General features: G+C 38.2%; 1 protein-coding gene across 1 annotated transcript; it reads left to right on the forward strand.

Annotated features, from left to right (window-relative positions):
- Positions 1-9,582: 9,582 nt before the first annotated feature.
- LOC102950494 (olfactory receptor 5I1-like) lies at positions 9,583-10,536 on the forward strand. Its single transcript, XM_007088801.2, has one exon. It carries the CDS (start codon positions 9,604-9,606, stop codon positions 10,534-10,536), a length of 933 nt encoding a protein of 310 aa, XP_007088863.1. The 5' UTR covers positions 9,583-9,603.
- The last annotated feature ends 2,776 nt before the right edge of the window (positions 10,537-13,312 follow it).

Consider the following 13,312-nt stretch of genomic DNA (forward strand, 5'->3'; position numbering starts at 1 on the left):
GCAGCATCCCTGACCTCTACTCATTGGCTACCTTTACCACCCTTCCCTACCTTTGTGATAGGCAAAAAGTCTCCCGACATTTTCCAGTTTCACCTAGAGAGACAGCCACTTGAGCCAGGAGTCACGGGACTAGCAGGATTCAGTATGTAAGAGCTCCAGTCTCTTCAGAGGGACCCTCGATATTGAGCTTTTGTGTGTTTAAAAAGCCTTTTTGGTTAGCCAGAAGCTCACATTTTACCCAGTTACTACTCTGATCTCTCTTCAGAATCTGCAATGTTCCTTTCAGAGACCTTGGGTTTTAGGGTCTCAGAGACACAGAATAGCTTTAATCTGGGCTTGAATAGTTACTGGTCTCCATATCCTACTAAGAAACAGGCTCAATTTTCATATGGAGAGGCTGATTGTTTCGTTTTATGAAAGAAAGAAAGAAACAAACAAACAAAGAAACAAAGAAATAAAGAAAGTCTCATTTACATTCAGCTTCACAAAAAAATTTAAATATCAGGTTTCTTTTTCCCTCCCAAGGTTACTTCATAGATAACATCCACAATTGTCTGGGAATAATTGAGAAACACTGAGTGTTCCTCAAATATCTGAAAAGCAACTACACAAAAGTTTCTTTTCTATTTCTTTAAGTGGTTTTGTTTTATTTATATAATCTGATCGCTCTCTTACTTGCAAACTATAGGAGTTGACATGCAATTCTCATTCTCTTATTATTTGCATCTCAATTTTCCGGTGGGGACCCAAACTCTCCTATTCTTAGTTGGCCTCTGTCTTTGCAAGGTTGATTTGCAACTCTCTTGGGAGCTTTTCAGGTATAATTTGAGGCCAGCACCATTATTTGGAGGGCAGGGAGAGACCAGAAGGAAAAGGCAGGTCACTCCAGGTTGATAGGTACCAGTTTTAATAAGCAAAGGGAATTTATATATGAAGCTTGTCTTGGGCAGTAGCAAGACAAAATGGATCCCCGCACCCACCCACCAAATCTTAAAAGTTTATAAAAAGATCCTAACCGGGTTCAGTCACATATACCATGCAGGTGTTCTTAACAACACATCACTAACTCAAGGCTAGGTCCTTGGAGCAGCCTCTGGGAGTGGGAAAGGCAGGCAAGACATACATTTCAAGGACAAGGGAGGGCGTGAGGAGCCTCTGAGTATCTGAATCTAACTCATCAGTCACTCAGCAGTCATGTTTTTTGTTGTTGTTTTTAATTAACTAACTAACTAATTAATTAATTAATTAAAATTAATTAATTAAAATTAATTAACTAATTAATTAATATCCAAGTTTGTTAGCATATAATGCAATAATGATTTCAGAAGTAGATTCCAGTGATTCATTCCCTATGTATAACACCCAGTGCTCATCCCAAGTGTCTTCCTTAATGCCCTTTGCCCATTCAGCCCATCCCCCCCACCCACAACTCCTCCAGCAACCCTCAGTTTGTTCTCTGTATTTAAAAGTCTCTTATGTTCTGTCCCCTCCTTGTTTTTATATTATTTTTGCTTCCCTTCCTTTATGTTCATCTGTAATGTATCTTAAATTCCATGTATGAGTGAAGTCATATGATATTTGTCTTTCTCTGACTAATTTCCCTTAACATAATACCCTCTAGTTCCATCCACTCAGTTGCAAATGGCAAGATTTCATTCATTCATTCCCGAGTAATACTCCATTGCATATATATACCACATCTTTATCCATTCATCCATCGATGGGCATTTGGGCTCTTTCCATACTTTGGCTATTGTCGATAGCACTGCTATAAACTTTGGGACTCATGTGCCCCTTTGAAACAGCACACCTGTATCCATTGGATAAATACCTAGTAGTGCAATTGCTGGGTCATAAGGTAGTTCTATTTTTAACTTTTTGAGGAACCTCCATACTGTTTTACAAAGTGGCTGTACCAGTTTGCATTCCCACCAGCAGTGCAAAAAAAGTCCTCTTTCTCCGCGTCCTTGCCAACATCTGTTGTTGCCTGAGTTGTTAATTTTAGCCATTCTGACTGGCATGAGGTGGTATCTCATTGTGGTTTTAATTGTGGTATTTCCCTAATGATGAGTGATGTTGAGCCTTTTTTCATGTGTCTGTTAGCCATCGGGATGTCTTCTTTGGAGAAGTGTCTGTTCATATCGTTTGCCCATTTCTTCACTGATTATTTGTTTTGTAAGTGTTAAGTTTGATAAGTGTATTGGATATTTCATTTGTGAATATCTTCTCCCATTTCATAGGTTGCCTTTTACTTTTGCTGATTGTTTCCTTTGCTGTGCAGAAGTTTTCACATCTTTTTGATGATGTTCCCCAGCATTCAGCCAATGGGATTTGAGGAAGTGTTAATGGCCAGTAATCAAGAGATGCAGTGACTGGTTTCTGAGTGGATTGGTTCACGTGAGTGGTTAGTGAGCTAATAACTTAACTGAGGTTCTGTTAGAAATGGAGCTTCTTTTTGTTGATATAAATCTTCTGGGCATATAGAAGTTCAAAGCTGCTTATAGTTCTTTTTGCCAAAATACCAAGATGTATATATACAGATCCAGCCTTATCTTTCTTCATGAGGCAACACATTCTTTCTAAATCTCATTTTCAGGTCTACAATTACGCCGCACACTTTCCAAACTTTGTGTAATTGTTTATGTTGTTTCTTTTATCATCTCTTATTCACTATTCTGTAATTGACAAAATTCTTAAATGTGCAGTTCATGTTATCTTTCTTCTTTCTGTTTTGTACCCAAAACACTGTCTGGTACACATATTTACAGAGTAGATATATTTATTAAAGAAAGATTCTCTGAGCTATTCTGGCCTTGGATGGCCAGAATCTTACTTGCACATAGATGCACACTTAGCACATATCAGAGTCATTAACTTCAGTCATAATTGGTTTTCCACTGACATTTGACTTTAAGGTCTTCTAATTTTCAACAGCTAGATAGAAATATTCTTGCTCCTTTCCAGTTATTCTTGCTTCACATAGAATAATACTCTGATAGCTGTTTGATAAATTGCTTTGAGCTGGTTAAATCAGACGAAAAATAACATATTCTAATTTTATATAATAATTTATCATTTCATTGGGGCGCCTGGGTGGCTCAGTCGGTTGAGCACCTGACTTTGGCTCAGGTTACGATCTCGCAGTCTAAGAGTTCGAGCCCCGCGTCTGGCTCTGTGCTGACAGCTCAGAGCCTGGAGCCTGCTTTGGATTCTGTGTCTCCTTCTCTCTCTGCCCCCAACGCCCCCCCCCCCAGTCATGCTCTGTCTCCCTCTGTCAAAAATAAATAAACATTAAAAAAATTAAAAAAATAATAATCTACCATTTCAAAACTAAAAAATATAGTTTTCTTTGAGACATCTTCAAGTTATAGAAAAACACATTACATCATTTCATTTTGTGTTTTTGAGTTAAACAATTCCTCAGTAGAACTGTTTAATTGCTCACATATCTTTTCCCACTGGGATTTGGATATCAGAGTGTGTGTTCCTGGGATCCTAAATGAGATCTGAAAGCTAATCTCAGAAGACTCAAGGCAAAATATAAAAGGTGTTGCATTATCCTAAGGAAACACTGCCTTCCTAAGGGAGGCCCAGATTTCTTATATGGACATAAAAGGCCTGTACACATGGATTATGGAAAATCTTGCAATGGATTGTTTTTTTAATATTGTCAAACTGTCCATAACTGTCAAAGCTGATTTTTCCAGTGAAAAATGAACTGATGCTGACAACAGAGTAGTAAGGTAAATGAAAGAAAGATAGTGATCTGGTAAGTGTTCTTCACATAATCCTGGGACATCAGAGTTGGGCAGGATTTCAAGTGCTCATCTTCATAAAATCGTTTATTTTACACACAGAAAACTGATCTTTTGAGAAGACACATGCCTATAATTTTTTAAATGTTTTATTTATTTTCGAGACAGAAAGACACAGAGTATGAACAGGGAAGGGGCAGAGAGACAGGGAGACACAGAATCTGAAGCAGGCTCCAGACTCTGAACTGTCAGCACAGAGCCTGATGCGGGCCTGAACCCCACGAACTGTGAGATCACGACCTGAGCCAAAGTCGGATGCTTAACTGACTGAGCCACCGAGGTGCCCAGAGAAGACACATACTTAGAATAACACAGGTTTTATTTCTCAAGGTATTTCCAGCAAAAGCAACATTACCACCACCAACAACAACAAAAAAATCACATTTAATAAATGATATTCTTAAGACAATCTTCAGCATTATTGGACTCTGATTAGAAATCTAACTATAAACACAGCTCTCATTGCTTCTTATTTTTTTTTAAGTTGAGCAGACTGAAGTATAAATTGAGGGTAATGCATTTGTGGGCCATACTATTTATTCTATCCTGTAGTCATGTGTTCATACGAACAATTGTCAATACACAGGTGACAGGACTGGGGTAGGATTAGGGGAGTGGCTTTGAGGCAACAGAAAAATGCTTTACAAAGTTAGTGACTAGCGCTCAATATAGAGCTTTGTCTGTCAGAATATACTATTTTACTAAACTCTTTTCGAAGCCCCCAATTTCATCCTCACCTACCAATTGCATTGAAGAGCAGATTTTTTGGTTCCTCTTTGGATGCTTCTGACTCTTTTATATCTTCTATTCCTTTCCCCTTCTATTGTTCCATTTGAAATTTATATTTCCTTTCCTGAAAGTCTTTTTAATCTGAAAGTATATAACATCCTTGAAAGATCATTGTAAGAAAATATTCTCTATAAAAATTAATTTCTTCATTACCTTTGATTCTGTGATTAGAAATAAAGGATTTGGTAGCAAAAAAGTCCAGCAAAAAGTGGTTCTTCTCCGTGGCTCAGACCCCCAAGCTTATTTTAGCATTGGCCTTAAAGATGAGCCTCTTTTTTTCATCCCTACTTTTTGGTAGTCATTCTTCATAGATACCAAAAGAGGGCATGACATAACAAAGAAGCATTTCATCCACGTTTGCCTTTCTAGCCACTGGCTCTAATTTTATCCCTTTTGCCTTCACAGTGGTGGCCATTGTTCCACTTTTAGGTCAATTGACAATCTTATCTCTCATATTTGTAGACAGGAACAGATGAGCTGTCATTCAATGAGAGTTGATATTTTCTAAGGAGGATGCCATATGTATTTCAGGAAGGGAGAACTCCAAAGAGTTGACTAGTAGCTCAGAGATAGCACTTTCTCCAATTAACACTTTTTTTTTAAAGCAAAGTGTTTGGAGTGAGATACAGTATATGAGATAAAAATGGGAATATATGTGAACGCTGAAGGTATTTCAATGCTGAGCTTGTAGGGGACAAGGAATATTTAAGTGTAGGAAGAAGACTACATAACAGAAAATCTATTTTGTACAGGTAATTCTTACAGTGGTTTATGAATTCATTTTGTAGCGTGTTTGAAAGTAGAATGGGAATTGACCAGAGAAAATGAGGCCAATTAAGAAGTTCAACTGAGGAAAGTGAGGGATGACATTACATAATGGAGTGTCAATGATGATAAGAAGGAAATGTTTCTGGGGCACCTGGGTAGCTCAGTCGGTTGAGCATCCAAATTTGGCTCAGGTCGTGAGCCCATGGTCCATTCGTTTGAGCCCTGCATCCAGCTCAGTGCTGACAGCTCAGAGCCTGGAACCTTCTTCAGATTCTATGTCTAGTCCTCTCTCTGCCCCTCCGCCACTCGCCCTCTGTCTTTCTCTCTCTCTCAAAAGTAAATAAACATTAAATTGTATTTTTAAAAAAAGAAGGAAACATTGGATATTTGCCACGTTTTGCAGATTGTATCAATGGTTCTTCTTTGGCTTTGGGTAAGAGGAGGTATCTTACTTGGACTAGCAGTGGAAGTGGCAGATATATATTCAAGACAGGAATCATAGAATAGTCATACGTTGTAGGAAACAATAGTAATTAAATATAGTTTTTGGCATACTGAAATGTACATGTGACTCTTTGTTAGGTCACTCTGAGTCGGACAGATGCCCATGTGAAAGTTATCACTGTCTACTCGGTACTGTAAGGAAAGGCACAGAATTATGTTGGGAGAGTGTACATAGCGAGGAGAGAAGTAGATTGAGAAGGAAGCCCTAGGAAAGTGCCACTGTGCATGAAGGAGGCTGAATAGGGGCAAATTGACATTAGGAATGAAATCAAGAGAGGCATACAAAAGCCAAGAGAGGAAGGTATTTTAAGATGAAAGGAGAGGTTGGGGCACTTGGGCAGCTCAGCAGGTTGAGTGTCTGCCATTAGGTCAGGTCGTGATATCACAGTTTGTGAGTTTAAGCCCTGCATCAGGCTCTCTGCTGTCAGTGCAGAGCCCACTTCAGATCCTCTGTCCCCCTAGCTCTCTACCCCTCCCCCACTCACACTCTATCAAAAATGAATAAACGTGATTTAAAAAAAGAAGAAAGGAGATGTCAAAGCTATTACATGAAATAGAGAAATAAATTTCATTACCTACTGAAAAATCTTTGACTTTGACGAATAGGACATAGTTTGGAATTGAAACAAAAAGGGTTTTAAGTCATTGGGATAAAAATCCTATGTGAGTAGGCTGAAGTGAGAAAGTAGAAACCAGTGTAGACGCTTATAAGAAAACCTTGAAATAAGGTGAAAGAAAATAAATGGAAGTAGATACAGAGTAATGTTTTTAAAGGTGACATTGACTTCAATGTTATGTGCTGCAAGGTTATGAAGGAAAGATTAGTAGTAATGGTATAAGTATCTTAATTGATGCAGACATCAGAACTGGGTGCACAGTTGAAGGGATTAACCTCAGAAAATGTGAGGGCATGATATTCCACAAAAGGAAAATAAAGGAGAGAGGAAGCCATCGATGAATCCAAATGCTTATATCATGACTTGATGAGAAAGTTGAGCATATACTTCCTTGCTATCGGATCTTTTTCTCTACAAGACAGAAATCATTTTCTGGTAGTGAGAAGAAGAGACCCAAAAAGAGAATGAGACCTAAAAAGAATTATGAAGGTTTTCAATAGAGATTAAATGAAGGAAATAACTGTATGCTATGAAAAGTTAAACAACAATTTTATGAATTATATATACATATATGTAAATATAACTTAAAATCGTGACTTTTAGCTTAACACCTTCCAGTTCCATCCACGTTGTTGCAAATGGCAGGATTTCAGTCTTTCTCATTGCCAAGTAGTATTCCATTGTTTATATGTCCCACATCTTCTTCATCCATTCATCAGTTGATGGGCTTTTAGGCTCTTTTCATAATTTGGCTATTGTTCAAAGTGCTGCTATAAACATTAGGGTACATATGCCCCTATGAGTCAGCACTCCTGTAGCCTTTGGATAAATTCCTAGTAGTGCTATTGCTGGGTCATACGGTAGATCTCTTTTCAATTTTTTGAGGAGGCTCCACACTGTTTTCCAGAGTGGCTGCACCAGTTTGCATTCCCACCAATGGTGCAAGAGGGTTCCTGTTTCTCCACATCCTTGCCAAAATCTGTTGTTTCCTGAGATGTTAATTTTATCCACTCTGACTAGTGTGAGGTGGTATCTTAATGTGGTTTTGATTTGTATTTCCCTGATGATGAGTGATGTTGAACATCTTTTCATGTGTCTGTTGGCTATGTGGATGTCTTCTTTGGAAAAGATTATTATTTTTTTCAGTCAGAGAAAGACAGATATCATATGTTTTCACTCCTATGTGGAATCTGAGAAACTTAACAGAAGACCATGAGGGAAGGGAAGGAGAAAAAATAGTTCCAAACAGAGAGGGACAAAAACCATAAGAGACTCTTAAATACAGAGAACAAACTGAGGGTTTATGGCCAGGGGGATTGAAGGAGTGGGGAAAATGGATGGTGGGCATTGAGGAGGGCACTTGCTGGGATAAGCACTGGGTGTTGTACGTAAGCGATGAATCATGGGAATCTCCCCCCAAAACCAAGAACATACTGTATACCCGGTATGTTAGCTAACTTGATGATATATTAACTAATTGTGACTTTTATACAAATATAAAATGAAACTTTCAGTGATTTTACTTCATCATTCATTCCCTAAGCTGTTCTAATTGGTATAAAAGATAATGCAAAGAATTATAGATCAAGAATTCATTATTAAGCAGGGCTTTTAAGATGAACATGGCTGTTATACATAAAGTGATGAATCACTGAATTCTACTCCTGAACATTTTACCATGTATATTAACTAACTAGAACTTAAATTAAAACTTGAAAAAAATTCACAAATAAATATACAAATAGACTAAAAACTGGCTATTTCCATAGAAGAGAGGGAAATCCATTATCTCTACGCTCGACAAAATGCACATGTCCGTAGACAAGTATTGTGTTGCTATCAGTTCTCTGCGACTTACAGATTTCTAAACTAGAGTAAGGTCAGTCAAAGGCAAAAAGATAGAAAGGTAAGGAGAGTGATCCTTTTTTCAACATCTTTTACAATTATTCCTGGCAGAGGGCATGGACACATTCCTGGGTATCGTTATCATATTCCCTGGATTGAATTTAATAAATCTGTAGGCATGAGAATTCCTCTAGCTATGTTCTGTAGCTTGAATTCCAGAAAAGGAAAACAGACATCTGGATCGACTCAGAATTGCCAGGCTGCCAGATTTAGAACCGTGAAGGAACAAGATGGTGAGGATACGGAGACTGTGGAAGGAAATTCACTTAACACTTACAATTTGATTATAAGGCACTATCACTGTCATGTCATAGGGGATGAACTGAAGCTCAGTGGTTAAGTGGCCTGACCAAGGTCTCACAACTTCTGAGAGACAGAGCTGGGATTCAGTCACTTGTATGATTAACGCAGAACCTTTCTTCTTTATATCTTATCAGCGGATGTCGAACAACTCTTTGGAGTTTTTTTGTTCCTCAGAGGGGCAGCCACAGCTCAAGGTAAGGAACAGAAGTTCTGCTAATCTTCTCATAGAAGGCTTCGGCTGGAACGGCAATGCTATCTGTTGTGAAAAAAAAACAAAAAAAAAAACACAACACAAACGGGAACAGAGGCTATCCATTCAATTTGCTTTACACCCACGTGGTTTAGCCACTATTACTTGACATTGGTAGAAGATGAGGGAGTCGAAGAATGTACAGCTCAACAACTGATTTGATGGCGGTGCCCTTAAATACAGAAAACAATAGCTTTACGTGATAGAAGTGGCAGAGTGTTGATTTAATTAAGAAATTGAAAATCTGCATGTTTGAAATGTATAATACCCTATATCTGTGTGTATATATATATATAGACAGATATATATATACAAATATATATATACAGATAGATATATACAGATAGATATATATATATGTATATACATACAGATAGATATATATATATGTATATACATACAGATATATATATATATCTATCTATCTGTATATATATATCTGAAATGTATATACCCTACCCTAGCTGTAGATATGCCCATGTGTTACCAAGACATGGATTTAGATAACAGTGGATTTAGAATAACTCTTCTATTTGTTTTGTCTGTTTTTTTTTTTTGTTATTGTTGTTATTTTTAGTGAATGTTGAAGTTATTAATATTGCCATCATTATTACTTGTGCCACAACTGCAGAGGTCTGGGGCACTGCAGAGGATGGAATTGGAGAACCTCACTGTGAAGACTGAGTTCTTTCTCTTGGGATTTAGTGAGCATCCAGAACTCTGGAGGGTTCTTTTTGCTGTGTTCCTTTTTATCTACTCTGTTACCTTAATGGGGAACCTAGGGATGATGTCATTAATCATGACCAGTTCCCATTTGCACACCCCTATGTACTTTTTCCTCTGCATACTGTCCTTTGTAGATGTATGCTACTCCTCCGTCATTGCCCCCAAATTACTTGCAGACTTGGTTTCCGAGAAAAAGACCATTTCTTACAAGGGCTGTGCTGCACAGTTATATTTTTTCTGTTCTTTGGTTGACACAGAATCTTTCCTCTTGGCTGCCATGGCTTATGACCGGTACATAGCCATCTGCAACCCACTGCTTTATACTGTAATTATGTCCAAGAGGCTTTGCTGCCAGCTTGCGATTGGAGCATTTTGGGGAGGTACCATGAGCTCAATTATTCACACTACAAATACCTTCCATCTGTCTTTCTGCTCCAAAGAAATTAACCATTTCTTCTGCGATATCTCCCCACTCTTCTCTCTGTCCTGCACTGACACTTACATGCATGACATTGTTCTGGTAGTTTTTGCTGGTTTAGTGGAAGCTATCTGTCTTCTAACAGTTCTTCTCTCTTATGTCTGCATCATAGCAGCCATTCTTAAAACAGGCTCTGCTGAAGGAAGAAGAAAAGGGTTCTCCACTTGTGCCTCCCATCTGACTGTGGTCACTATTTACCATGGTACCCTCATTTTTATTTACTTGCGCCCCAGCGCTGGTCATTCGCTGGATATTGACAAAGTGACCTCTGTGTTCTATACATTGATTATACCTATGTTGAATCCCTTAATTTACAGTCTGAGGAACAAAGATGTCAAAAATGCCTTTAGGAAAGTGATCAGCCGAAAATTGCTTTCTTAAGAAAGAATGAAATTGAGCCTGATGACTTTTTCAACAATGTCTGTTCTTTGACCTTTGGTTCTTACTGTTGGGAAAGTCAGTTTGATATGGATGTTTCCCAAATCTGTGGGTAATGAGGCCTCAACTACAAAATAAGGCCAGAGCCTAACATCAGAGCCAAGCCCAGTCACATCACTTGTATTATGTCTATCTCTTTATTATTTTAAAGTTAAAACTTTTAACATGTATTCAAGGAGTAGATTTACCCTTCACATAATATCCTATATTTCATATTCTTACTCCTTTTCCCTCCAATCCTAAATTTTATAACAATTATTCTCAACATTGGATAAGCCATTAAATGTCACAACCCTCTTTTTCTGAAAGAAACTAAATCCAATTTACTGAGACTATTTTTCAATTAATTTTTATTCCCATGTAAATGTGTGCATTGCAGCTTAGCTATCTAATTGTATTCACTCTAAAAAAAATCTTCTCCAATTTTAACTCCTATATGATTTTTTCCTGATATCTCCTTCAATTACAGATGATAAGTCACATCATAAACCTCATTAGAATCTTAAGTGTGCTTCCTTTGAGACTCTCAGAATTTTCTATATGACATTGTAGCTGTCTCTGTGTATTTTATCCCTCTACTAGACTTGCTCATTTATTATTGTTCCTTATTTGATGCCTTGCCTCTTTATCACAGCATTTTCCCCAATATAGATACTGAGTAAATGTTCATGAAGTCAACATGAGTACATTTGCTATTGGTTGTTTTTTATTTAGATTATACACCTATGGATAGGCAGAAACTATTTCTCTTGCAGTATTTTTTTTTCCTTCTCCAGAGGGCTACTATAAACACACATGACTGTTTCAAGATATTGTTAAGCATGGTGGCTTATTAAAAAACAATTTGCAAATATCCACAAAGTTAACGTCTGGCTCATAAACTATTTCCTCGAGAATGTATGGTCTGAAATCTCTTGACTGGTAAGCAGAGAGCCGAAGTTCCTGAAGGAGGCTATTCTCTGAGAGCCAGAGATGGGATCAGAAGCCAACAAATGGTGAGATCTTAGTTAGGTGGGCTGCTGGGACTTGGCTTTTAGACAAGGTGTGGCAGAAAGTTGAAAATAGTGTTAAACCCAAGGTGAGGTTGAACAGTGGGAGAGAGGGTCAATTAGACAGGAAAGCCTTCTGACAGTGAAAATGCAGTCTGGGTTACAAGCAAGGATCACAGTTACATTTACTACAGTGGAAAGGATCTTTGCAAGAGGGTTTTTGTCCATACAGCTCAGTGGTGAGGCCTGCGAAGGCCTCCCACTAATGGTGAGGAAGGGCTCTGGGCAATGTGGGCTGTCAGTAGGGAAGAATGGACTGGAAGCTTGATCACAATGAGAAACAAACACTTCATCCTAAATACTGAGCAGACAATGTTCACCACAGTGTACAGGTTCATCACAGGAAATGCATATTGGTTCTTTTGTCATTAAGTGTATGTTGCCTCATAAACTGTCCTCCCCCTGCACAGAGGGTAGGGAGAGACTGAAGAAAAAGGCAGACCACTCCAGACTGCTAGCTGGAATGTTTAATGAACTGACTTACAAGGCTTGTCTTGGGCAGCCCCAAGAGGAGTAGATTGCCACTCCTGTGCTCCAGGATCTTAAAAGTTTATACAGAAGCCTTAACTAGGCTCAGTCATGTAAACCATCTGGGGGCCCTCAACACCACATTGATCTTTAAGTCTATGTCCTTGGAAGAGTTCAAACTGTGGGAATAGTGGGCAGAATGTATATTCCAAGGACAAGGGAAAGGTGAAGAGCCTCTGATTCAGACCGCAGGTCAACCAGCGATCACATTCTCTCCACCACTCCTCCAACAATGTCCCATTTCATCCTTGGCCCTTGGGATGGGGCCACGCGGCATAACACAAAATGGGGTATCCTGGGACTAATTACCTAAACTCGTTTCTTGGCACTGTGGGGTTTGAGACTTGGATCAGAAATATAGTTTCAGGCATCTGGCCTGGACATGGGAATAGTGTGGCCAACCTGGGGAGTCATGAAGAAATCTTTGCTCAGGAGTAAAGGCAACATTAGGAAAAATAAGCCCCAAGGTGGCTGGATAGACAGTTCCAAATAAGACCTGCAGCTGTGATGTGCAGCTGGAACCTGAATGACCGGGTGAGCAGGCCCTAAAGGGAATAAAGATGGACACCATTTCATGATAGGATGCCATGAATGATACCATCTTCTCTTTCAGCACCAGGTTTTAGTTCCTGAGAGGGAGCTGGTTGACTCTGAATGGTCTTAGAAACTCCCTATCGTCCTCAGATAAATAGATATATACCTGGTTATAAAAATATCTATGTCTATATATATATTTATTTACATGTATGTGGCTTTAATATTTACATGCACGTGGCTTTAATATTTATATGGTTTATATGTTATATAAACATAAATATGTTTATATGTTTTATATGTATATTTGTATATATGTATATAAATATGTTTATATGTTTTATATGTATATTTATACGTATATGTTTATATGTTTTATGTTTATATGTTATATATGTATGGGTATACACATATATGTATATATATACACATATATAACATATAAATATTAAAGCCACATACATGTAAATATTAAAACCACATCAGGGAGATGAAGAACCTGAGTAACAAACTAATAATCTGTGGTCACACAGCTGACAAGTAAATGACAGTATATAGATGTGAACCGGGTCTGTCTCACTCTGAATTCCAGTTCTTATCTTAACACC

The sequence above is a fragment of the Panthera tigris genome, chromosome D1 (assembly GCF_018350195.1).
Source record: "Panthera tigris isolate Pti1 chromosome D1, P.tigris_Pti1_mat1.1, whole genome shotgun sequence".
NCBI classification, from domain to species: domain Eukaryota; kingdom Metazoa; phylum Chordata; class Mammalia; order Carnivora; family Felidae; genus Panthera; species Panthera tigris.